At 39.8% G+C, this 27,094-nt stretch overlaps 1 protein-coding gene across 2 annotated transcripts in view; it reads left to right on the top strand.

Annotated features, from left to right (window-relative positions):
* Positions 1-27,094, top strand: part of MTR (5-methyltetrahydrofolate-homocysteine methyltransferase) — a 1,755,520-nt gene that overhangs the window by 801,742 nt on the left and 926,684 nt on the right. For both annotated transcript variants that reach the window (XM_044059073.1, XM_044059064.1), the window contains exon 12: positions 23,740-23,819. In XM_044059073.1, the coding sequence (XP_043915008.1) occupies positions 23,740-23,819 (80 nt within the window). The remainder of the gene's footprint in view (positions 1-23,739; positions 23,820-27,094) is intronic.

The following is a 27,094-nucleotide window of genomic DNA, read 5'->3' as shown; positions in this document are numbered from 1 at the left end:
CACATATATATATATATATATATATATATATATATATATATATATATATATATATATATATTAAAATATATAATGAATCTAATATAAATATTATAAAAATATTAAATAATGTATATAAATATGTATAAATTAATTAAATGTATTACAACAATTTTAGACAACAACTTTAAAAACAGTAAGTACGTAAAAAACTAGATATCTGTAGTTGTGTAATAATAAGAAGTGGTGTTACATCTAGTGTAAAGTATTTAAATTATATTATTTGCATCTCTTTGGATCCACAGAAAACAATTTCAGAGCAGGGGTGATGGAGATATGATCGTTCAGACCCGGACTATGACATGTCTCCAGTCTTAATTGCCAGATAATTTCTCGAAATTCCAAACGAGTCTCCCAATCACCCCCTCTCTCATTTTGTCCAACTTCTTCTAACACCCAGAATTTGTAGTCTGTATCTTTATATTTAAAAGTATGTCTATATAGGGTGTTATTTTAATTATTTTTATTAATATCCCGTATATATTTGTATATTCGTAATCTTAAATTACGTTCTGTTTTTCCAATATAGTATGCCCAACAGGTTATGCAATATGCCAGATACACCACCCCTTTAGTATAACTATGAAGGGTTAATTGAGGCTGCTTTGAACTAAATGGCAGACCAATAGAGTGTTTGGTATGCACTTCATTCATTATATAAAGAACTAATGTAGTTAGGACAGATGATTCTGATGAAGTCTCCTGGTTGGAGATGAAAGCGCTTAATCTGTTTTTTGTTTTTTGTTTGTAAGTTAAATAAAAGTAGCTTTATGTGGGAAATGTCCTGCTGAATTTTTGATTTAAATACTATACTGGATGTTCTGAGCAGTGTTAGTGTATGGAGGACAGCCTTCATTGATACCTGGAATGGTGTTTTATGGTTTTATATATATAGGTTTACTATTAATAATTTGAAAGTTGGTTTGGCAAACAGGGAAAGTCGAATGGTAGGTAGTCGACTCCCGAGTTGCCGAACGTTAGGAGATCAAGAGTACATATCAGCAAATGCATGTGTGCATTTGCTGATATGCACTCGATATCATGAGTAGAGTCACGGTACAGAGCAGAAAGGGAAATGTATCCCTTTCCTCACTGTAGTGCAATCTCGAAGTTAGAATATTTCATTTGCAGGGGGTGTGAGAGGCAAAGCCCCTGAGAGGGGGGTTTGCCCCCCCTGCTAAAACATGAATGCCATATAGATGTTTAACTTACGTTTGCACCTACACTGCCATCATGGTCGAATTTCGGCATAAATGTCGAATCTTTTGATCGTATTCAACAGATTTGACATTGTGAACTACATAGTATGCTGGAAGTCTGACATCAGTTTCTCAGTATCGAACGTTCAGTGTTCTGAATTTCAATATTTTGATAGTAAACTATATATATATATATATGTGTGTGTTTGTGTGTGTATATACACATGAATCTATCAGATGATCACATTTTTTCAGAAACTCGAAATTCATATGGACAAGACCATATGATTGAGTTTCTGAAAACTCGAACATCAAAAAAAAAAAAACCCCCACAAAAATCTACTTTTTTACATATATATTGGGGGCAAGCCCCTTTGCACCCCCGACACCCCCTGCATAGTATATATACCAACTCCAAGATCGCACTGCAGTGAAGAAAAGGGTAAATTTCCCGATCCTCGCTGTACCGATCTCCATTTAAAAGCTTTGAGTTTTCAAAAACTCGATCATATGGTCTTAACCTTATGAATTTCACATTTCTGAAAACTCGATCAACTGACAGGGATCCATATATGTATGTATGTATGTATATATATGTATATATATATATATATATATATATATATATATATATATATATATGCGTGTGTGTGTATTTCTTGCATTACTTTCATTTTGTCATCACAATTACTGTTATCACACTTGGTTCACAACAGTATGCTGTTGTTTGTAAGTGGCAGCAGTATGGGAAAATTGTTTTTGTTTGCTGTGTAGGGGAAGAAGTTATTGAATGGTATGGATCTATTTGAAAATTAGCTACGAGTGTGAAATTAGGAGTGAGCACTGTATTGTTCCTCACAGATGCTGTGTCTCGCACATTGTTTTTACACATGAACACACATGCACATACTGTCAATCTTTGGCAAGAGAGGAAACTTTGTTGCATTATCTAAATTGTTTGGTATGTAGTGTAAACTTTTTATTTCCATTTCTGAAGGAAAGGTGATACACAACTGTAGGACAGATAAGTATTGCAGTTTACCAGGGAACAGTTTATAGGATGGTAGAGAGAGTCTGTAATGATGGTAGTGTTGAAAGTAGCTCATGGAGATAAATTGTAATGTTCACATGGTAATCATGTATGAAGCACACAATAGTATTCTGTTAAAGTTCCACAAGTGTGTATGAAAACCCATTCATGGACTTGTTGCAGTATTATGGATAGTTGTGAGGTATGCACTACACAGCTAACATCCTATCTTGTCTTTGACACCTGAAAACAATACATAATAAGTGACTATTTCCATAGAAACATAGCACACCGATTGTGCCATTTTTAAAAATGACTGTAACAAGCATAAGGCTGCCTGCAGTACTCCATACAGATACTCCCTGTTTCACGATTGCACAAACTCTACAGTAACTCCTTAACTCATTCACTCCAGTGGAGCCTAGGAAGTTTGCAATGTAACTTCCAATGGGCATAGCCCAAGCCTTTAGACAGAATCAAATTATTTCAAACATATGTTCATATTTCTGGAACTATCAGGGTTATGAAAGAAGTATAAATGGCAAACTCTTCAGCACAAACTATTTTTATAGTGGTAGTATTCTTTAGGTTCTAGGTTTATGTTTTATAAGTCACAGTAAACACAGTAACTATTACATTTGTAAACAACTTACAATATCTCACCAACCACACAAGTTACATGCAAACTGTCAGCAGCATTTTATTAGTCTAGCTGAGAGCTTTCACATGGCTAAGTTCTGTCTGTGTTACTTGGTTTTTGAGATATGTAGAAAAAATTGAAAATAATATCATAAAACAACTGTTAATGTCTACTTACCAGCACTAGACAGAGATCAAATTTTAATGCAGTTGAGTTTGCCATTGTGTAAGGTTTAAGATGAAGTCTTTTAAAACCTTGTACATAGCATCATAGCATGGTTTTGGAATTATTGATTCAAATATGAACAAGTAATATCTGACACCTAGAGGAGTCAGTAGGAGTTAACTGCAGATGCACCTGGAGGCATCATACTGCGATGTAAAATAGTAAAATACCTACTGCAGTATGAATAGATTACAAAACTGAAGTGTGATTGCATTTGCATTGTTTTTATCCTGTGACATTTGAAGACCCCAGAAAAAAAAATTCAGAACAAGTCTCTGAAAAAAAGCCTTTTGCATTTCATATTCCTGCTGTACTTTAACACTGTTTTCCTAACATGATATTATGTTGGTGTCAGAGTTTCAAAGAAAAATAGATTATAGAATGCCAGTGTAAGCTCTGCTTTAACAGTTTCAGCTACAAAATAAATTATTCCATGAAAGCAAACACACACAGCAGATATTACTACAGTAAATAATAATGCTACTGAAACACTCGCAAAGCAAAAGCAGAGCAGTTAAAAAGTATGTCATATCACTTTAAATAGTGCAAAAAATGGCACCTGTTCTTGGGGGTTGCCTCCAAAGCACCCCTTATTTATATATATACTCCTCAGTGGTACAGCTGCAGAGAAAAACAGTAAAACAAAAAAGCTTTGAATTGCTATTGGTACACACACAGGCACCATGATAGCAGTGATTCTCTGTGAAGAACAGTGAGGCGCAAATTTCATGTTTGCAAAGTGTACTCGACAAGTTAAAATCTATTGAACGTTACACTTGATTATTGGTTAAACATCCTGGGTATGTTAAGCCATTTGACAGTTATGGTTGTTTTAAAAGAGGACTTTGCAGATCTTACTTACCCACCAGGTGCTGATTTTGTTGCTGACTAACATATTGTCACTTCCCAGATGAATCAAATGTAACACTTCTCCTCTTACAGGACTTGATTTGTTTTGCTATAAACTAAAAAAATAAATAAATAGCTGAGCTAAAAGGACAGATAATACAGTCATAGCATGAGCTGTTTATTTTTTAAAAGAAGTATACCAATCTCATTGATTGCTTTAGGAGAAAAACATGTGCCTTAACAACAGCTTGCCAGGAGCCAGGTGAAATTTACCACCTAGCTCAGTATCGTGGCTTTGCAACCAGAAAAGAGATAGTGTACATACCAGTTCCAGAACACCGTTGTTGATATGGCGCCAATTGGCACTTCCTTTCATGTAATTCTCTGAAAATCTGTTGCATTAGGTACATGATTTGTTTTGCTAGGATAAGGGCAAAGCATTACAACAGACACAGCAGTCTCCATTCGGACCTGTCTTACAAGAGAATTTTCAACCAGGGGTGTAGCTAGAATTTTTGGAAGTGTATACCTGCTTTCAGAATGTAACTTTTTCGTGTATAGCTAAATCTCATTAACACATAGTAGTGGCACTGTACAACGTAGATGCATTTGCACTGTGTTCACTTTTTCTTAGATACTTTGGTCCCCTTCTAACTGTGTGCTATCTGTTGTGTCATGGTACCGTTCCTCACTGTCTGTAGCCAAGAGCTCAGGCTGTTGGTTTACTCCCCCAAGACATTAAGTGTGTGAAAAAAACTGATTGATGATCTAGTTTGTCGGGGCAATGTCTGTGTGTGTATGTGTTGGGTGGAGGGTGTAAAATTTACGTTACTACACTAAAAGGTAGTCTGTACCATTACTCAATGAAAACAACTGAGCCGGTTCAGTTTGATATGACATTCCTTTTACTGCATACTAGGTAACATCTAGTATAACAATGAAAAGATACATATGTAACAAAACCGTACTTCAGCTTACAGCCTCAACTGCAAGAATTAATGTATCCCATACAAAAGAAGTCCAAACTTTATAGTCTCTTTCTTGCTTGCATCAGCAGTTTTGAGAATATGCCCGAATAGTAAGTCTTTCCCTTGAAGCTGGTCTGCTGACAGTTTGTTGACAGTTTGCTTCCCATGTTTCAAACATTCCGTTCCTGAAGAATAATTCCTTGGCCTTGCTCTTATCTTGCATGTTCTGTTGATAGAGACACAGGTGCATACAAGAGTTCATCTTGACCTGCTTGTAAATTTCACAAACTGCATAGTTTATAAAGATAAAATATTTTGCTTCTGATTTCTAATAACAATGAATGCCAAGCTATATGCCTTTTGCCAAGAGTATAAACTATGTGCACGTGTACTACACTGAAAAGCAGAGTATTTATTTTACATTTTCAGACAAATCCACTGAAAGCCATTTTTAACTTGTTCACTGCTGGAAGCAGAATATGTCAAATCTCACAGAAGGAAACTGTGTATGAAAAACAATTACATACTTGTTTATGGGCAGTTTATGCTACCTTCCCATAGTTAAATGCAGCATTCCCTATGAGAAGGGGTTCTTGTCAGACAGTGTATGTGCAAAGGAAGCTGAAACCATGTATTTTGGTATTTTATGAACAAAATGAGAACACAACCCATTATTTTGGCCAGACTTTAAAATTATATGTTTATTATAATTTCAGTGTGTACTTGTTGCAGATGTCTTTTGATTTAGTTCATAATGTACATGCACATTTTCTTTTTTCTCATGGGGGCAAATACATATCACATTAAAATTAAAAATATGTTATGGTGTTATAACATGAACTTAAATATATATATTTATTTGCCTCTAAATTTGAAACTTTCAAAGATTTAAAATGGTCATACAGAGAAAAAAGAACATATTACAGAGATCTGAATGGCACTCAGAAGTTCAAGATTTAGCTGTTCTGTTACCTTTACATCTTAAAGCACATAGTAAAGTACAGTTTCTGATTTAATACCCAAATTTGCTTGTCCAAAAAATGTTTAACTAGCTAATGTCAAACTGTTGCATGGGTATAATCCTTAATGATAAACATAACTGAAAGATCTACATGGCTATTAGCATGCACTAGGCCACCAAGTTGCATTATATTTGATGTCTTTAAACAGTGGGCACGTAACTTGTTTTCAGGGTAACATATACACACTGAATAGAAATTATATCACAAATAAAAATCATATACATGTCTCCAGAAAAGGGAATTTGTTGTGTCTGTAAAGACACCGCCACCAAAATTCCCTTTACTGGTCATGACAGCATGCTTGAATCAACTTCAGTAATAAGCTGTAATTTAAATCCTTAAGGGCAACAACACTGTTAGGCCCTTTTGTACCAAAGGAGGCTGATACATGGCTTTTTAGATGTAGCTAACACATGAAAGGTTTTATATGCATTTCCCCTCGCATGCTGCATTGTTCTGCGTTTTCACTGGGGGCTGCATGTATGACTTCACTGTATACACACAGTGTATTGCATTGGCATTATACCAGGAAAAAAATCTAGTATATTTCTGTCTTCTTATTGTAAGGTACCACCAGTAAAACGTCTTGCACTGACCATGGCATTGTGGTTGAGAAAACTTCAATGGGTTGTATATTAAATCCTTCAGTGCAGAATGGCAGACTTGGTTGCATTTAGTACCTGAACATGGAGGTGCAGTTCTCTGGAATTTTTTCTCTAACCATTGTCAGGGTTGGAGCTGACATATGGCCTTTAATGCAGACCTACCAAATGCAGGGTTTTACATGAATTTCAAAGTGACAGTCTAGAATGGTCCATCATACGTAATTTCTATTAAAAGTGGTATGTAGTACATATCTAAACGATATCTACACTGAGTCAGGATTACATCAGAAGTAGAACTGTATGTGTTTTTTGTGGGGGGAAAGCTTTTTGAATGGGATGATGCTGTTGTCAGGAACCTTGTATTGACCGTGTCATTCTAGCATGACAACTACGGTACTGATCTTTATTTAAGTCTTTAAGGGCAGAGTGTACTCTTAGGTGCATTTTGTACTTGACTATCCAAGTATAATTCTATGATAATGCTACGAAGAACTTACACAGAGGGACTAATATGGCTACCAAATTCAGTGTTTCATACGCATTTCACAGTGGCACTCTGATATATTGCATTAAAGTTGGTGTATCACACAGTTTTAATTTAACTGTAAAGCTAAGTAACTAAATATAAATGTAAAATGTGGCACACGGAAGAAGTAACAAAATGCTGTCGATATCTGAGAAGGACAGGGTAATCCTATGGGCTAGGCTTGTAAAGGCTCCAGGGCCATTAGCCTAGTACACACCTGTGAACCCAAGAGTAAGAACTAAGATGTTGTAATGTCAGCTTCTAGCAAGAAGGCACAAGGTTTCAACGAAACTAGCAACAGTCCACTGCAGCGGTTGAAGCATGAGTTTGTCATTATGCAAGTAACAATTCTTTGGTGTGTAACAAAACAAGAAGATCCAGACTAAAGGTCTAGAACATAAATCCAAAAGCTGTAGAATTTGAGCAGTGAAAAATATATCTACTCAGAATGGTAGCAGTACCATATAAGTAGTCCCAAGTAGAAAACACCTTGTGGGAGTTAAGTACTTAATCAGAAGGTTTGCATTTCATTAAATTAACCCTTGGATCCTAAGGTAGACAAAATGATTAAGTCAGACAAAATCTTAGAGACAAGGGTATGTTTTCATCAGAGGAAATTGTCAGTGCAGAGATGCGTCACAGTACTTTTCAAAGTCATGGAATGGAGCAGAATACACATACCAGTGTGAAGCAAAACCAAAGGATAAGCCATCATTAGGCTTCTAGGTAAGGACACTGCGAAAAATAGAGTTATTAAAAATCCTGTAGTCCAAAAACTAAAAAGCTTTGTTAAAATAATTTGGATAACATTAGTTCACAAAAATACAGTAGGGAGCAGTCTGAACAGAAGACTACTAGTGTTAATAATCACTGCTGATAAAGTGCACCTGCTGTGTTCCACAGATCAGCCACTGGACACTGTTCTTTGTGCATCTCAAGTTCACCCTGTTCCTTGCCCCTAATCCATCAGTCCTGCCAGAGATGAAACAGTGTTAGGAGTATCTGTTTTGGTTGAGTAGCAACTTATTATCAAAAATAGAGTCTCCCTCCTGCATAAACATTCCTTCTGCTGGTGTGTTGTCAATTCTTTTTTCAAACAGAAATTTTTATTCATTTTGCTTTAAGAAACATAATACAAACAGGACACTTGCAGTTTGGAAAAGAACATTGTACAGCATATATTATACAAATAATAATAATAATAATAATAACAATAACTACAATATGTACAAACGTGCTGCCTAAGGGTGTTCCCAACCCAGGAAATAATCATACTGAAATAAAGAAAAAAAATGTAGGTGGGTAGGTACTGTAACTAGGCAGAATGTAAAAGCCTCAGTTTAATATGTAGAATATGAGATATGATAGAAAACCCATGTGTAATAATCTTAAGCTACAAAGGTAAGTGGAATATAAGAGTCATAGTGAAGTTAAGGTGCAGAAGAAAGCAACATAGGAGAGAGAAGCCTATAGTATTAAAATACCCATTCAAAATAACAATAATTATTTGTCAGCCAGAAGCTCAAATATGACATTTCAGATTTTCTGGAAGTAAGTGCGTTTACCAGCTTTTGTGATTATGAGCTGTTGAGAAGTGATGTATTTAACAGCCATATTCCTGAACCCACTCCAAGACATTTTAGATCAATCTAGCCAGTGTTTGGAGATGTAGAATTTAACTAGTAGACAGTGTTATTAGGATATGAAGTTTTAATTTTGAAAGTTTAAGATTAGTAATGTTTAATAGAGCCATCTCCCATGAGAGGGGTGATTTGTGATAGCCCATTTTGTCGAGTCTCACCTTTAGAGAGCACCAGATGCTTTTAGAGTAGTGGTAAAACCAAATTATATGAAGGATGTCGGCATGGGGGAAAAGAACAGCAGGGGCAAGCAGGAGATATATTAGGGTTAAATTTGTTTAAATGTGTGGGAGTGTAATATAAATTATTGTTAATCATAAATTGTGTGCAAGTAAGCTTTTTAAAAGGGGAGAATAATAGGGTGGATTTAATGACTGATAACTTTTGTTCATCTAATAGAGTAATACCTTGTTGGTCCCAGTATTTCGCATATACCAGCCTCTCCTGAAATTGAATTGTGTGTGAGTTTACGAGAACGGGATAACATATTGTTATTACTTGCTAGGATATGGAGTAGGTTGGAAACCTGAAGGAAGTCATAGTCCAGAATTGTAAGGTCTTGTATTAAGGAAGTAATACATTCTCTGATTTGTCGCAATATTATAATGTATTTTTTAGATACTTTTAATGTGTCTCTTAGTTCTAAAGGTGAGAGAGCTTTGTGTTTATGTATATCCCAGAGTGAGTAATCTTTTATTAGAGGATAGTCTCCCAAGATCGATCATGTTGTTATTTAGTTTGATATTAGGGTTTACATGAATGGGTTGGAATAGAAGAAGAGCTTTGTCTAGTTTCAGGGATTTAAAAATCTCTTGGAAGGATTTGATTTTGGACTTCAGTATGTGGTGAATTTTTAACTTTCTAAGAGTCAATGGGTCAAGGAAGGGAAGATCTTTGGGATTTAGACTGTTTTCCAGAGCATGATTGTACCACATTTTAACCCAAAGGGGGGTCCACATAGGGCTGTTCAGATGGTAATTTACAATAGTAACTAATCTGTTTGCTTGCAAAATTCTATACTAAAGTTGAAGGTCTGGCATATCAAGACCTCCTTTAGATTTTGGAAAAATAAGTCTCTGATATGACGCCTTAACCGATTTCGGATGCCAAATGAATTTTGCAAAAGCTTTGTGTATTTTAATGAAGAGAGAGTTGGGGATAAAGGAGAAGGAAGCATAAATGTGATAAAGAGGCTTTGGGAGGATATTCATTTTGATGATGGATGTTTTAGATAGTAGGTGCAGTTTCAACTGTTGCCATCTGTACAGGTCTTGGAGAGAATTGACCATAATTTGGAAATGTTGGAATGAACTATAGAGGAGAAAGAGTGGTCAAAGCAAACTCCTAGAAATTTGCAAGAATAAGACAAGTTAAAGGGAGAGTCTGAAAAGAGGTTTTCTCTATGAGCTGTAGGGTTGATCGGGAATATGAAGTATTTATTCAGATTAATTTTGTAGTCAGAGATATGAGCAAATGTGTTTAGGGTAGTCATTATTTTTTTGTATGTGACATCGGATGATCAAAATAAATGTTCAGGTCATCCGCAAATGCAATCAAACTTATATTCGTATGTAGAATTTTGGGAATTGAGTGGTGGGTTGTTTGTCTAATGGAAAGAAAGAGAGGTTCAAGATGCAAGTTGAAAAGAAGAGGGGAGAGGGGACACCCTTGTCTGGTACCATTTGAGATTTTTATTGGTTTAGATAATTTCTTATTTATGTATAGGCATGTGAATTAACTATTATATAGAGTCTTGATCAGATTAATGAACCCAGAGGGAATATCAAAATAAGATAGTACTATGAACAAAAAATTCCAGTTGACCCTATCGAAAGCATTATATGTGTCTAGTATCATTGCATATCTTGGGTTTTTGTCATTCTTGGTAAGGCCAGTCATTGATTCTAGAGTCAGTGTATTTTCCCATGTATGTCTTTTGGACATAAAGACTATTTGTTCTTTAGAAATCAAGGAGGTAAATACTTTTTTGAGTCTTTCAGCTAACAAGGAGGATAAAATTTTAATGTCTGCGTTCATTAATGAGATTGGCCTGTAGTGATTCACATTTGATAAATCTAGATTATTTTTGGGGAGTAGTATAGTCTTTGAGTGGTTAAGGTAGAGGTCTGAAATACCATTGAGAAATATACAATTGAATAGATCGAGTAAGATAGGAGCAAGTATGGTTTTAAAAGTTTTATAGAAGTCAGTAGAGTAACCGTCAGGACCTGGCGCTTTCCCTGGCTTAAGGTTATCTATGGTGTTGATGATTTCCCAAGTGCTAAAGGGGGCAAGTAGGATCTTTTTTTGTTCTTCATTGAACTTTGGGAAAGTGATGCTATTGAGATAGACTTTTATCTCTGGGATTGGGGTTTGTTGATTGCTCCTTGCTTAGATATCTGAATGTAATTGATGAAATAAGTGGATAATTTGTGTGTCTGATTTATAAAGTGTGCCCTGGTAATGAATAAGGGCTATCCTGGGTGATTTCTGTTTGCTTTCAGTTAGTCTGGCTTATACCTTAGAGGGGGTTTGTAACCATTCAGAGTATTTTGTTATAAATCTTAGTTCTTGGAGGGAGTAGTTGGATTGGTGTAGATCAAGTAATTCCTTTTGCTTAGTTATCATTTCATTTTTCAAAGCTGGGGTGTGGTCGATTTAAAGCCTGCCATCCATATCCCTAATTTCAGATATTAGTTGGTCTTCTTTTTCTTTCCTCATTTTTTTAGATAAGTGACCTTTTGTACAATTAATCCTCTGATCACTGTTTTACAAGCAGCCCATTGGATGTTAAAGGGGATGTCTGCGTTGCGAGGGTCAGTAGTGATCTCTTTTAGAGCTGAGGAAATTTTGTCAATAACTGATGTGTTATGTAGAATATTTTTATTTAGAGACCGATTAGTGGCTGTAGGAATTGTAGATGGGCTGTGATCAAAATTTATTATTAGAATAATCTCTGAGTGGTCTGAGAAAAACCTTGCATCAACAAAATATTTTATCTTCCAATTTATTAATATAGCGGAGATTAGGAAAAAATCTATATGTGACCATGAGTTATAACAGCTAGAAAAGTAAGTGTAGTTATTGTTAATACGAGTACTATCCCCAAAGGAAATAGGGACAATCAGCCCAAAGTCCGAGATTAAATCCGGCAAAGCAAGGGAGGCTTGTGAATTATATGATTTAGAACTACTAGAGCGGTCAAGTTTAGGGTCAATTGCCGCGTTCCAATCACCCCCCAGCAAATAATAGTAATTGGGGAAGTTAAGTAATATGTTGTAAATTATCAAAATGAAATCATGTTGCCCTGAACATGGTCCTTAAAGATATAGAACTAAGACTGGTTTGGGGAGAAGTGGAGTAAGATATGTGAAATAGCACCACCTTCCCTCTTGGTCAGAAGCTTTATCTATAATATTGGGTATAAATTAGTTTTTAATAATATTAGCTACCCCTCTAGTGATGGGACTATTTCCTTCTGAGATGATTTTTCATGTTCCCAGTCCTCTTTAACCATATGAGATTCTTGAATAAAACAAATATCTTATTCTGATTTTAAGAGGAGATGCATTAAAAGATTTCTTTTATTTTTGTCTTGAAGCCCTCTCACATTCAACGAGGATATTTTTCACACCTTATCTATAATTCAGCCATAACTCAGATTGAATTGAAAGTGAATATTAGGTATCCAAAGGAAGGAGAGGTCTACTGTGAGGCTTAAGATTAGTTCGCCAGTTTAGAACCCATATAATACCTAGGGAGAATGCAGCACTGAGGTCCCTCAAACTTACCCCTGTGCCTACCTACAAAACCCCTATAATTGAGAGAATCAGAAAGAGTAAAAGAGCAAGTAAACATATACTAGAAACAATTCTGTAGTTACCTATCACAAAAAACAATTTACATACTATGTACATCATTGACTTAATTCCAAATGTCATCATCAGAAACCTTACTAAATATATCCAACTAGCTCTTGACTAAAGGTATTGTCAAAAATTAAGGTTGTAACAAAGCCTATAAAACATTGCAGATATATGTATGTATAGATATATATATATATATATACACACATATATATATATATATATATATATATATATATATATATATAGATATATATATATAGATATATATATATAGATATATATATATATATATATATATATATATATATATATATGTTAAGTAAATTGTAAATTGAAGGATAAATCAGGACTGTAGTCCAACCTTGATGAATGGAAAGAGAAAAGAGGAGGAGAAAACTAGAAGAACCCTTACATTTGGGTCCGAAGGGAGAGAGATTAGTGTAGAACTTAGTTAGGAACAATATTAGTTGGTCTATAAGGATACAGTATTTAACAAAGGGTTTTACCCAAAAGCAGAGCATAAGGGAATTCTCTCATCATTTTGTGCAACACAGTATAAATAACAAGGCTTGGATGCCGCACTGTAGTATATGTCTGATGCAGGATATTGTGATTACAAACCTGACATCAAAAATGATATCTAGTATTTAGACAAACTTTTAGATAAAAACATGAATTTGTCCCTAATATAAGTCATTATTACTCCTAAAAGTTCGAAGTTTTCCCCAAATAACAGTTCACTATGGAGCAGTTCGGTGAAAACTCTGGCACAGTTACCATGACATTGAAGCTTTAATGGGTGCCCAACAGCAAATAAAAACTTTCCTGACAAAAATTATAAGAAGCAGAATATCCACAAGAGAAAGAGAGAAGAGAGACAGAGAAAAAAGTGTAGGAGAGAGAAAGGGAAGACATCATTAAAAAAGAAAGAGGTATGAGCTATCCTGAAAGCATACTACTAGACCGTGTTGTCTAGTTTAAAAGTTCTATTGAATACCAGACACCATATGTATTTATGTAGATTCGCATAATCTGATCTTGAAGAAAATTACATAACGACCTTAGACCCATCGATGCATTTGCTCTGGTTAACTTTGTTCAGAACACTAATTAGATGAGCTCTCAGATTTATGCGGCACATAAAGATCATAAAACCCATATACTGTTATTCCAATACAGCTTGGAGGACAATAGGTTTCCGTCAATCGCCGCAGCTATGGATAGATAGGGACATAATCTTCAGTTATTGTACTGGAGCCCTGCTGTATGCATGACTGCTAACCCTGCATGAATAGATCATTGCTACAGTCTTAAAGCTCCTTGGAAAATTGTAATGCCAACTGATGTTTGGATCGATGTACAACTCTGAACAAGAGCCTTAAGTAGTTAAATTCAGCTCTTCTGAGACGTTATGCAGAGTCATATATGCTTAATTTGAGCTCTGGATTACCAGAACAAAACCTTTCCATACTTGTTCTAATGATAAAGTTCGGTTTCTAGCACAACTGTCAGCATGTCCGAGATTTAGCTAGGAGAGACTTTAGTTGCGTGGTAAGGAAATAAAAAGCATACCATCTTATGTCTCCTGACACAGGTATTACACTACAGGGAGTACTACAAAAATCAGTACGGTATAGTAACTTAGTCAGATCGGCGATTGTCGCCATTTCAGGGAACCAGTAGCATCCACATACCATAGCATATCTTCCTGAGGACTAATGCTGATAGCATACCATTGGCCTGTCTGAATTTTTTTACCCAAATTGATTCTCTTCAAGTAAGCTTAGGCTGAGAGACAGATCATACTAGGGAATGCCTTGCATTGTAAGAGGAAGTCTCTAAACCCAAGACTCATAGCTATTCCTCACCTTAAAAAGTTTCTTGCAGAATTTCGCTAGTTCTGTGGCATCCTGTGGCATCTTGAGAGCTTTGTTCTGGGCTAGGAAAGTCTTCTGGGCTGTGCGGAGAGAAAGGGAAATGTTAAGTTGTCAATCTCGCCTTCATTCTTGCTGGATGGGTTCGGAGCCGATCCTCGGCTCCGACTCAGCCACTTACTAAAGCTCGAGAGCTAATTTTACTGGCTCGAGGCAACCCTATATCCCATGATGCAAGGCGATAACTACCCAGATCTCGTTTGCCGCTTTCGCTTGCAAGGTGCATTTTTACCGGCTCCTGGTAAGTTTTCAATTTTTCAGACTTTTAGTCACTCCCTTTCGTTTTAGTCCACTACTGTTATTGTCTTAACTGTTAACGGTTAGATTTTTAACCCTATCTCCCGTTACTGGTTCCCCTTATCCACAGTTATTTATCCCTCCCCTAAGTTAGGCCTTAAGCCTCCCCCTTTCCTAATTTTTTGTCAGGGATTCTGTGTGTTGTTTGGGTGTGTTTGTATCCCTGTTTTATTTTTTATTTGGATTGGGTGTTTTTTGTGTGTGTGTGTGTGTTTTTGGTACTTGGTGCTCCCTCGACACCTTTATGTCGAAGGACACAAAGGTCTCAGGCTTCAAGAAGTGTGACTCATGCTGTCAGAAAATGTCTCTGATAGTCACACTTCTTGTGTTTACTGCCTGGGACCTCTGCACCTGCAGGACTCTTGTTCTGTCTGCCACGCCTTCAGCCCAAGAGTCCTGCAGGAGTGCAGAAATAAACTAATACTGTGGGGCTTATTAAAGCCTGAGAGCTCCCCGACTAAGTCTGCTCCGGGAAAGCCTTCGAAACCAGCAAAGCCTTTGGCTCCAAGTCCCAAGCCATCGGCTACTGGTTCGCCTTCTGTGACAGGATCGGCTCCAGCCGGAGCCGATCCTTCTGTGTTACAGCTTACAGTATCGGCTCCACCCAGCGCCGATACCGCTAAATCTATGCACTCACTGTCGGCTCCGACTGGAGCCGATGTATCCTCGGCTCCTTCGGCTCCAACCGCCTCCAGAATGAGATCAAGATCCCCTTCGTTGGAGTCTATCCATTTGGCTCCGAGATCACCCCTGCTCTTGGAGCGGAGCCATCGGAGCCGGTCTTCTCGGTTGTCTAGGCTGTCTGACCATGACCTTGAGAGAGTGGTGAGTAGGCTATTAAAGTCTCAGGCATTGGCCCAAATGCTCCATAGCCCGCCTCATCAGATGGTAGCTATTACACATCCACCTAACATTCCTCCTTCGACTCTCCTACAGAGCTCGGAGCCGGAGCTCCTCGGAGCCATGACTGTTGTGGCTTCGGAGCCGATACCTCCCCATTCGGCTTCGTCATCCTCTGCTCCGATCTCCTCCTTGATGCCTTCGTTGGAGGGATCCGGGTGTCTGGTCTCTCTCGTCGGCTCAGAGGGGGCGAGTGGCATCAGACCCTTGTCCGACCCCGTTCTCCCTCTCGGAGCTTCGGCGCTGGTGAGCTCAGCCCCGACATCAGCCTCGGAGCCGTCCCTGTCGGTGCGGCCTGGGGTTCCTATCTCTTCGGAGCGGGAGCCTTCTGGCCTCTCTGATGGAGGAGCCTTCGAGGTGATGAGGAGTGTACTAGCCCCAGGGCGTAGTCAACGGTCAGTTCCATCAGCTCCTACCATTACAGTGCCTGCTGACGTCTCTTCCCACTCTCTTGCTCCCGGACCCAGAGATCCAACACCTCAGGTTTCCCCACTGGGAATATCTTCCTCTTCCGAGGCTTCTTCTGACCCGTCAGGTGAGCCTCCGCGTAAGAGGACATGTAAGAGGAAACATCTAGACTCCCCCGAGTCTATTACATCCGATACTGACTTGGATGAGTCGGAGGGTTCCCCAGGGTCCCCCTCTGAGGATGTCTCTTTCTCAGACATCCTTGAACTCCTTAAGCAGAGGGGGAACTGGCCTTCCCTTAATCCTTCCGAGGACGACTCGGTATACCTGGAGGCGTTCGGTTCTCAACCCTCCACCTCCTGGGTGTCTCTGCCTTTCGACCCTCTTGTGGATGTGGTGGCTCGGAAGGCGTGGATGGCTCCAGATTCGGTGGAACTCACTCCTCGGAGGCCTTCTAAATTCATTACGGCCCCACCTGATAGGCAATTTTTAACAAAAGGTGTCCCAGTTGATGCCATGGTGGTGGCTGCAGCCACCAAGAAGGAACTAGCAGATCCTTCAGTACCTGTCCATCCTCCTAACAAGGATTCCAGGACTATGGATAGGTACGGCAAGCGGATATATTCTTCAGCGACCTTTGCCATGCGGTCGCTGAACTACTTGTGTCACTTCACCCGCCTTCAAAGAGATATTCTTAAAGAGTTGGGAGAAGTTTTACAGGATCCGTCAGCTGCTGGGTCCCAGGATAAAATTAACTCACAGCTAGGAACCCTAAACTCTATTGTTAACTCCTCCATGCGGCTCATTTCATATGCAGCCGATGGAGCGAGTAGGGCTGCAGGCACAGGAGTGGCTTTAAGGCGTCACTCCTGGATGCGGCTTTGTAATTTTGCAGACCCCTTCAAGGTGTCCTTCACAAACTCTCCTTTTGATGGTTCGACCTTGTTCGGACCTCAAGTGAAAGACACCTTGACTAGATGCGAACAAGATGGCAAGACTCTTTCTGCCGTAGGAGTCCGTTTCTCCACCCCTTCAAGACCTTACCCAAAAGGTCAGAAGGGAGGGAAAATGTGGTTCCGCAAATCTCAAGGAGTCATGCCTGACGCACGAGGTCAGCTTACCCCCAGAGGCAGAGGGGGTAACAACAACAGACGCCGCCCTAGGGTCAGAGGGGGTCCGCAGAATCAGGGTAGCAGGGAGCCTCTCTCTGACAAACCCTTCCAGCATCCCTGAGATGTTGCCCGATTGTCCACCTTCGGAGGCAGTCGGGGGAAGATTATCGCTGTACCCAAAAGCCTGGCTTTCCCTTTCTCAAGACAAATGGGTACAGTCGATCATATCCGAGGGTTACAAAATTCCCTTTATCCAAACCCCAATTCAGCAAAAGGGAACCCTTCCAGACATTCCACCCGGTCTAAGGGAACTAGCAGTACCAGAGATATCAAAACTGCTAGCAAAAAGAGCCATCCAGCCAGTCCCAGCAGACCAAACAGGATCCGGAATCTACTCAAGGTTCTTTTTAGTACCAAAAAAGACAGGGGACTGGAGACCAATATCAGATCTCAGCAAACTAAACAAGTTTGTAAAGAAAACAAGATTCCGGATGGTCACGCTTCAGTCCATTCTACCCTTTCTGGGCAAGGACAATTGGATGTGCTCGGTGGACCTTCAGGATGTGTACTATCACATCAAAATTCACAGGCGCTCCAGAAGGTTTCTCCGCTTTCGGCTGGGGGCCAGTCACTTCCAATTCAGAGCCCTGCCATTTAGACTCACTACAGCCCCCAGAGTGTTCACCAAATGTATGGCAGCGTTTACGGCTCACCTGAGACGTCAAGGATTCCAGGTGTTTCCATATCAAGACGACTGGCTCCTCACTGCCACCACCAGGCATCAACTTCTCCAAGCCAGAGATTACAACATTCACATTTGCAGAGGGCTAGGGATCTCTATAAATTTCGAAAAATCTGCCTTGTCAATCTATTACCTTTATAGGCGCCAGTTTGGACACTGTACAACTTTCAGCAAAGTTAACAGATCAAAGGATCTTGAATATTCAAAACCACATCCATGTGCTTCTCCAGAGCGGCAAAATTCAGGCCAGGTTTGCCCTGAAAGTATTGGGTCTTATGGCGGCCGCCATAACACTTCTTCCCCTTGCCCGCTTTTACATGCGTCTCCTACAGTGGATGCTGTTCGCCCAATGGTCCTTTCAACGACTTCCCATGCATCACAGGATCATGATAACTCCAATTTGCAAAAGGCATCTGACCTGGTGGATATTGTCCCCTCAAGTCCATCAGGGCAGACCCTTTGTTCCTCCCGTCCCGGTCGCCACGGTTACATCGGACGCCTCCCTGATCGGGTGGGGGGGCATTATCAGGGCAGGATGGTCCATGGCACTTGGCAACCTTTCGAATGCCACCTGCATATAAATGTCCTGGAGATGAGAGCAGTACTTTTAACGTTGCAAGCCCTCCACGACTCTCTTCCCCTGGGGACTATTGCAGTCCAAACGGACAATATGTCCGTAGTGTGGTATATCAACAAGCAGGGCGGAACCAAGTCCTATCCCCTGTGTCGAGAGGCACTCAGACTTTGGCAGTGGGCAATCTCTTCTCAGCGGTTTCTGATAGCAACGCATATCCCCGGGAAGTCCAACATCATAGCGGACAGGTTGAGCAGAGCTATTCTCATGCCTCACGAGTGGTCTCTCAAACAATCTGTGACGGAAGAGATTTTTCAGAAGTGGGGCCTTCCTTGCTGCGATCTTTTTGCTACGCCTCAAAACAGCAAATGCCCCGATTTCTTCTCCCTCTTCCCCCTTCCAGGCCATCCCCCCAGAGTCGCTCTAATCCAAGATTGGCCCCGGGGACTTCTCTATGCCTTTCCTCCTTTTCCTCTAATACCACAAGTAATTCAGAAAGCAACCACCTTGAGAGCCAAGATGATTCTCATTGCCCCTTATTGGCCTCGACAGATATGGTTTCCATTCCTGCATCATTATCTTTTGGTACAGCCATGGCATCTGGACCCGGTTCCAGATCTTCTGACCCACCAGTCGGGGCAGCTGCACCAGTCCATACCTTCTCTCAACCTCACTGCTTGGTTGCTCCACTTCCGTCCCTAGTCAGGCTTCCTATGATTTCTAATCCCGTCCGGGATATCATAGTAGCTTCCCTTAAATCTTCCACCAGAAGGATTTACACTAGTAAATGGCAACGTTTTTCCTTCTGGGCAAAAGCTAGGAACATAGATCCCTTTACTGCTCCGATTCATTCGATCTTGGACTTCCTAGCCGAAATATTTCACTCAGGATCTTCTTCTTCCACAGTAAAAGTTCAGTTGGCAGCCATTTCAAATTTTCATATCGGCTTGTCGGACCACAACATCATGTCCCATAAACTTTGCAAGGCATTCCTTAGAGGTGTATTTTTACTTAAGCCTCCGATTAGAGACCCCCCACTACAGTGGGATCTAAATTTAATCTTAACATCCTTGATTCTTTCCCCCTTTGAACCTGCGGCTACCTGTTCATTGAAATTTCTTTCTTGGAAGACACTCTTCCTGGTCGCCATTACTTCTGCCAGGAGAGTATCTGAGCTTCATGCCCTCTGCATTCGTCCTCCCTACTTAATTTTACACAAAGACAGAGTTTCTCTAAGGACTAATCCGTCTTTCTTACCCAAAGTGGCATCGCAGACGAACTTAAATCAATCTATTGATCTTCCAGGTTTTTTTTCCCAAATTATTCTAATAGAGTGGAGCAAAAACTACATTATCTCGACGTTCACCGCCAACTCAGATATTATTTGGACAGAACCAAACAATTTAGGAAATCTGATCAACTGTTTTTATCCTATGCAGAGAACAGGAAAGGCCTTCCGGTATCCAAGGTAACCCTATCTAGGTGGCTGTATTCTGTGATTACATGCATTTATCAACTCAGAGGTAAAGAGTTGACTTCTAGGCCAAAAGCCCATTCAACGAGAGCACTAGCTACAGCTACAGCTTTTCAGGCTAGACTTCCAATAGACACTATTTGTGCAGCAGCCATATGGGCCTCTCCTCATACCTTTGTTTCGCATTACAAATTGGACTTGGCCTCCAGAAACAGAGCAAATTTTGGTTCCACCGTTCTCAAGAGTCTGTTCCACTGAGCCACCCAGGATAAAGGTGCTAGGGACGCGGTCCCATCCAGCAAGAATGAAGGCGAGATTGACAACTTAACATTGAGAAGTTATGTACCTACCATAACGTTCCATGTTAGTTGTCTTCTCGCCTTCTTTCTTGTCCCCCACCATCCCCCTAGCCTGGTCAGACCGAGAAGATTGTTCCTCTTCCTTGAAGAGTCCTGATCCAATTTTTCCAGCTAATTAGCTTACTAGTGTCACTAGATCAGATTGGTCTTTTTCGAGGGATTATTTGCCCCTTCCTCCTCCTCTCCAGTTGGAGGAATATATTGCATAATTTTTCCTTAGCTACCAAACAAGATCTGGGTAGTTATCGCCTTGCATCATGGGATATAGGGTTGCCTCGAACCGGTAAAATTAGCTCTCGAGCTTTAGTAAGTGGCCGAGTCGGAGCCGAGGATCAGCTCCGAACCCATCCAGCAAGAAAGAAGGCGAGAGAAGACAACTAACATGGAACGTTATGGTAGGTACGTAACTTCTCATTTTGGAGGAAACAATCTTGAGCCAGTACGAGTCAGGCTGAACGTGCAGGAAGCGTTCATACTTTCTTGGTGTGCATTAGCTAATAGGGACGTTGTTTGCCACCACTTAAGGGTCCCCTGCCAACCTCACACCAAGTAAAATCGTACCTGGTGTCTAGGATTGAGCGCAACTCTTTTCTTTTATTAGAAATTAAAAAGCGATGTGACAGTTGGTGATTAATGGAGTCTAGGTCAGAAGGACGGGTCCAGAAAATGAGAGCAATGGCTCTGGTGAAAGAGAAAAAAGAAAACTAAGTGAAGCAGTAATTATTTATTACAAAGCCTCAGGTAGTTTTCCAAAGCATTTTTGAAAGATCGAGTTAGCTTCCTTTGGCGAGGCCATTATGTATTTTATATCATTCTGAAAAAAGCAGAGTGTATTAGGGAATCACATTTAAAATTTAATCTTCCTTTTAATTAGGTCTGCACAGTATGGATATAGTTTGAGGTGCCTTTCCTTTATTTCTGTAGGGAGATCTTGGGAAATGGAAATAGGATATGTATTCCAGTTAAAGTGCTTACGTTTTTTTGTAGGCGGATAAAATATCTTGAACATCTTGAATAGTTGAGGAGCTTCACATAGATTGCTCTAGGGCTTGAATTGGATTGACTTTTATATAACGCTCATGTGTTCTTTCAATAATGTAATCAGATGGAGACTCTCTTGTGTGCATTAATGAATTTGCTTTAGTGTTGGCATCAGTTGATTTTGCTCATACTTTTCCGGTAATCCTTTTATGATCAGATTATTTCTTCTGCTCCTCGCTTCTAAGTCTATTCATTTTGCATGTGTGTCTGCAAGGGCCTTATCTTTAGTCTTCACTTCTGTTTTTAGTAGTTCTAACTCCATTTCATTGGACTTGATTCTCCCTTCAACAGAATCCATTCAATAAGCAGTTTGTTTTAAAGTGCCACCAAATGTACAGAGCCATTCCGAAGCCTTGGACAGCGGATTGTAAAGGTAAAAGGGCACTCTTCAGGTCCTCCATGCTAATGGAATTTTCAGCCTTCTGTTTAGAGCAATCTTTATTTAGTTCTTGTTGTGCTTTAGATGTTTTTTGCCTTTTAGGTGAAACCTCTTTTTCTGGGGAGGCTATTGCTGATAGCTTGGTTTTGGAGGTTTGAGTACCCATGTCTTCTGCTTCTTTACCGCGGCTTAGATTACTTGTTTCCCTCGTGGTTGCTGTCTGCTGTTGAGGTGCTGAAGCCTTCAGGCCTCTATTGTACATGTGTAGACTCATGCTGAATTCCTTTTAAGTAGGAAAACAGGCTTAAACTGATGTTAAACAATCATTTTTGAGGGCTGTTGATTTAAAACCAGGTTCCTTGTAGTTTTTTTCTCCTTTTGCTGTTTGTAGCTGCCGATTTGTTGGCTAATGCAGAAATTTACTATATGAAGTTGAGAGCTACGTGGAGAGGGTACTTCTCAGATGACCACCATCTTGGAATGGCCGTCAGTTTTATACATTTACACAACCAGAAACAAAATGCACAGTGTAACTTAAAGAAACTAAAATAGAGCAGTTTTCAAAATGGTGAGTTTGGGTAGTTACACAGAAAACAGGACAGTGTTTTCTGTACATATTCCTGACTCGTTCTAGGAAATTTAAGTGAAGACATCAGCGATGTTGAGTTGGCACACCCTGTCTTCTTGAAAAGAAAAATCTGATGAAAGATAAGGGGAGCATAGGTATAGTAAAACATTGCCAATCCCGGACCAATTTCAGAGTCACCTCTTGCTGTCTGAGGAGAAGCTTATGTATGGCCACTTATTGTATCACTTGTTCTGTTAATAAATGGAGTTGGAATCTCCTCATTCTTTCTTCTCTGTTTTTGAAATTCAGAAGGAGTGAAGGACATTAAAGGAAGTACCACCCCCCCTCCTTTACTAATGGAAAAATATAGAGACTACTTAATATAAGTAACAAAGCATATTTAAGCAGTAATCCATAAATCAAGTAATGTCACATAATTGCCCTGATAGATGTGGAGATACAGCTCTTTGTAAGCCGCGTTTTCCATACATGCTGAAAACAGTGTAGACACTCAGGTAGCCTGGTCTGTTCACATCACCTGATCTCTGTCCAGCTGCAGCAACAGCAGCAGCAAACCACACCATTCACCCAGGATTGGAGATTTGGTCATTAGTTATTTATTTCTCTGCCATCCATTCAACAGCTATGTCTCCTGACCAGGGATTACTGCTTAAACCCCATTTGCCAGTAGTATAGTCAGTAGTAAAACTCCTCTCTTGCTGGCTGGCTAATTGCCTGCCAGTAGTAAATATTATGTTTTCAAGTGTAAGTTAAGGAAAGGTTATGTTTCATTTTCATTCTATAAACTAGAAGTGATTGTTCTTAGTGGGGTACTGCTGATGAAAATTTGTGGTAAAAGTTACAGCTTGATGTATGTTGGCCTTTTCCTGTTCATGAAAATAAATACTAGTAATGGTCATCTCAAAGTTTTGCTAAAAGTTAAACTGTTGATTAATTATACTTTCCTCTAGAATTTGTAATGGTTATTTAATAAGGGAAAACTATTTTGTGGTTGCGTTTGTATCATTCATTTGTATGGAGAAATATGGCTGAAGAGCATTTAGGGTTTGCGTGTTGGTTTAGGCTAGTATGCAGCCTTTTACCATGACATTTTTTCCAGTATGGTTTACGTTACACAATTTAAGTAGCTTCTCAAAGCTAGTAAGAAATTACTATGAGTGTTAAACAGTTTATTAGGTTTGTAGTAATCCAGGTATTGTCACTGTAGTGTCACATATTGATAGGTTTCTGCATTGCTAGGAGACTGGAGTAAAGTATTATGAAGATTATATAAATGCTAGATGATGCACTGAAAGAAGTCTGACCTTTTTTTGAACAGGGAGATTGCAGAAAGTGTAAAGGGCTGCAAACCCAGAGTTCTACCTTCTTGTGTCTTTAATGGCTACATGCTCCTCTCTGGTAAGTAGAAATGCACAAACGATTCAGTATTTTTGCATGCATAATTTGTTAACATGTAAAAAGTTACATGGCTTTGGTATGCTTTTAGTTTTGTGCATTGTATAATAAATATTTACATTCACTCTCATCTTGCTCATACTCCTGTTCAGAGTCAGCATTAAATCTAATTCAGGTCCCTCCCAGCACTCAACACCCAGAACTTTTCACCCCTCCTCTGCCCTCTCCTGTGCATGAATTAATGCCCAAATCAGCTCATATAAACTTGACCAGTAAACACCTTCCTTACAAACCACTTCCCTGACATCGTAGCTATCAGTGAAACATGACCCTTTTCAGCACACCATTCATTTCTGTAAATACATTCAGGATGTAAGACCCGACACTTTTATATTTTATAAAAAAATCCTCTTACCATCATAAAACTAGTATGTGAATTACCTCAATGTGCACTCATAGCTCACAACTAAATAGGGACAAATCTCAACAGATTCAGGGACAATCAGGGACACTTTTGAAAATGTCATTGCTGTTAACTTGAGATGTTAACAGAATAAGAAAATGCAAATTAATATACATTTTCTAAAGTAAAGAAGTCAGTAACTCTAATTATTGTCATTATTTATTAAGTGTAACTCGCCACCATGTCTCCAAAAATCACCAGTTTTAGGTGGGATTAAGGGTACATTTGAGTATTTCAGGATTGTTTCCAGTTTAAACCATTCTACAGAGGTAGAACTGTAAAACTAGTGAACCTGTTCTATATTTTACACAATACGAATTGAGATTATAAGGAATGTCATAACCGATTAGAAGAAATAACCTGTACAAATCAGCAGGCAATGTACTGTTGTGTATTTCATGAATGATTTAAGTTTAAATATTTTACAGAGGTAGCTCTGTAAACTGTACTGAGCAGATTGTGACTTTTGTGTAGTGTGAAATGAGATAATCCTCACGATAGGAATTACAGTTACATTGTGATATTTTAAAATGTAAAAAGGAGGATCCTCCTTTGTAAGGCTACATTTAAAATTATCCTTCCTTCCTTTCCAGTTTGGCATTTTTTCTCTGAAGCTCCCATGTAAGGGGATATGCATGCCTTTTGACAGCTTATGTCGTGAAATCACTTGCTGTAATAAGTGAACATATATAGCATTATAAGTCTGACAGCTGTTTTCTGTTGCTTTACACAGTTTGGATCTCAGCTCTTGTTTTTGTCTTGGAAATATTTATATTCATTGCCTAAATCTGGTAAGTCATCTAAGGGTTTATGTATCCACCATATCATAACCAAGCCCTACACTGTCATTGTCTGTACTAGATGGGAAGTAGTCATGTGAGGCACTTCCACAAATGCCAATATGTCAGGCTGGCCACCTGAAGATGCAGTATAATAGAGAATCTCATGGCTTACTTTGCTATTTAATGATCATCCTGGGGAGTGAGGGTCTTCTATGGCATATGCCATGGTTGACACCTTGTAGGAGCACTAAGGGTTCATCCAGTAGGGTTCCGAGCTGGCTCAGCTCACACTGCCGTAGTGATTTCACACTAATTAGCTGAAGAGGAAAATAGTGTGTGGAGGCACAACCCCCCTCAGATGTTGGCGATTGTGGGCTTGGAGGATGGAGGAGGTGCTTCCATGTAAAGAGGGTGGGTCAATCCGCAGGACTAGCAAGCTGGATGGCTCCAATACCACTTGACTTTTGCTTGAAATGAAGGGCTATTGGGGGTCATGGGCAGGAATGAATCAGCTGTTGGACTTTTGTCTACATGGGAATACCCAGCTCCTTCTCTACAGGAACAAGTGGGCCAGATGAGCAAACGTAGAGTAACCATCAGGCAAGGTGTTGGGAGGGAAGCACACACACAAAACAGATTATCTTCTTGAAAATAAACTGCTACGTAGTGCGCTAATCTGTGAAGGAATTCAGGAACCATTTCACCTTCTCTCTATGAAAACTAATACGAGCTAGTATTTACAATGCTCCTTGTTTGCTTTGGTCAGTGGACTCTTGACAATAATCACCTATCAAAAATGGTACTGGGTACTTCCCTTTTCTGAGTGTACACCACCTGGTGACAAATGTTTGAATGAATTATGTCCAGCTTACTCGTATGCCTTCAGGTTTGTAGTTAGAATAAGTTCCTATGTAGAAATATTTAAGATCTGAAGTTGTCCTGTTCAATTCATTAGCCTGTGGGTATTGGTTCCGATCCTTGGAACCGATCGGCTGCTTTTTTACAGCTTGAGCTTCCACACTTGAGCTCCTCCCTATACCCCTAATGCCCTGCTCCCCCAACGTACCTCAGATCTTGTTTGCCGCTCTTTGCTCAGCATCGAGTTCGCCTGGCTCTGGAGCTTCCTCCGGGAAAAGTCAAGTTATTGGGGTTTTGTGAGAGTTTTTCTTTTCTCTTTTTCTCTTATATTCTTCCAGTGCTGTTCAAGACCTATAATTGTCCTTGCTATAGTCACTTTCCTTAGCTTAAACTTGAGTCTTGTTACTGTTAGCTGGCTTTCTCTGTGGTTAGTCCTCTCTCTCTCTCTCTCTTTTTCCAAAAAAAAAAAGTTTTCTTTCTTTATTTTTCTGTTGTAAGGATGTCAGAGAAACCTCAAGGATCTAAAAAATGCACTTCCTGTGGGAGGAAGATTCCCTTGTCTGATACCCACAGGGAGTGTGTTTATTCCTTGGGGCCTACTCATCTTGGGGCCCCTTGCATTATTTGTCAGGCCTTCCACCCCCGGGCTCTGGTGGACAGGAGGAGTAAGCTGGTCCTTAAAGGTTTGCTGCCTTCTTCCACATTACGGGGATACAGTCAACTTCAGGGGTTCAACCCCCTCCTAGTAGGCCTAACGACACCCAGGAAAGCAGGAAGTGCTCCTCTGTGTGTTTGTCCTCAGAGCCACCCAAAAAGGCTCTGACGTTGTCAGAACTGACCCAGTCAACACCGAGCTCGGTTCAGACCTGTTCTCCTCCACCCTGGTCCCTGGGCTGAGTGACTTGCCATCTGCTCCTACTGTGTCGGTGCCCTGCCATGCTCCAACAGTACAGTTTCTAAGATCTCGGTCCCGATCTCCCATGAGATCCTCAAGACCCCCGTCATCAGCATTTTCCAGGTCTTCCCAAAGCCTTTCCTGCAAGGATGTTGGGTTGGGAAGGTGGCCTAATGGTTGAGGTGTTTGCCTTACAAACACAAGGTGCAGGGTTTGAGTCTCACAAGGGATAATTGGCTAGGCTTAAAAATGGCTCACAAGGGCAGTTAGCTTAGTACTA

The sequence above is a fragment of the Protopterus annectens genome, chromosome 1.part2, assembly GCF_019279795.1.
Source record: "Protopterus annectens isolate FY-2018-M chromosome 1.part2, PAN1.0, whole genome shotgun sequence".
NCBI lineage: Eukaryota > Metazoa > Chordata > Ceratodontiformes > Protopteridae > Protopterus > Protopterus annectens.
The sequence above is the reverse complement of the archived record's forward strand: the minus strand, read 5'-3'. Positions and strand labels throughout refer to the sequence as shown.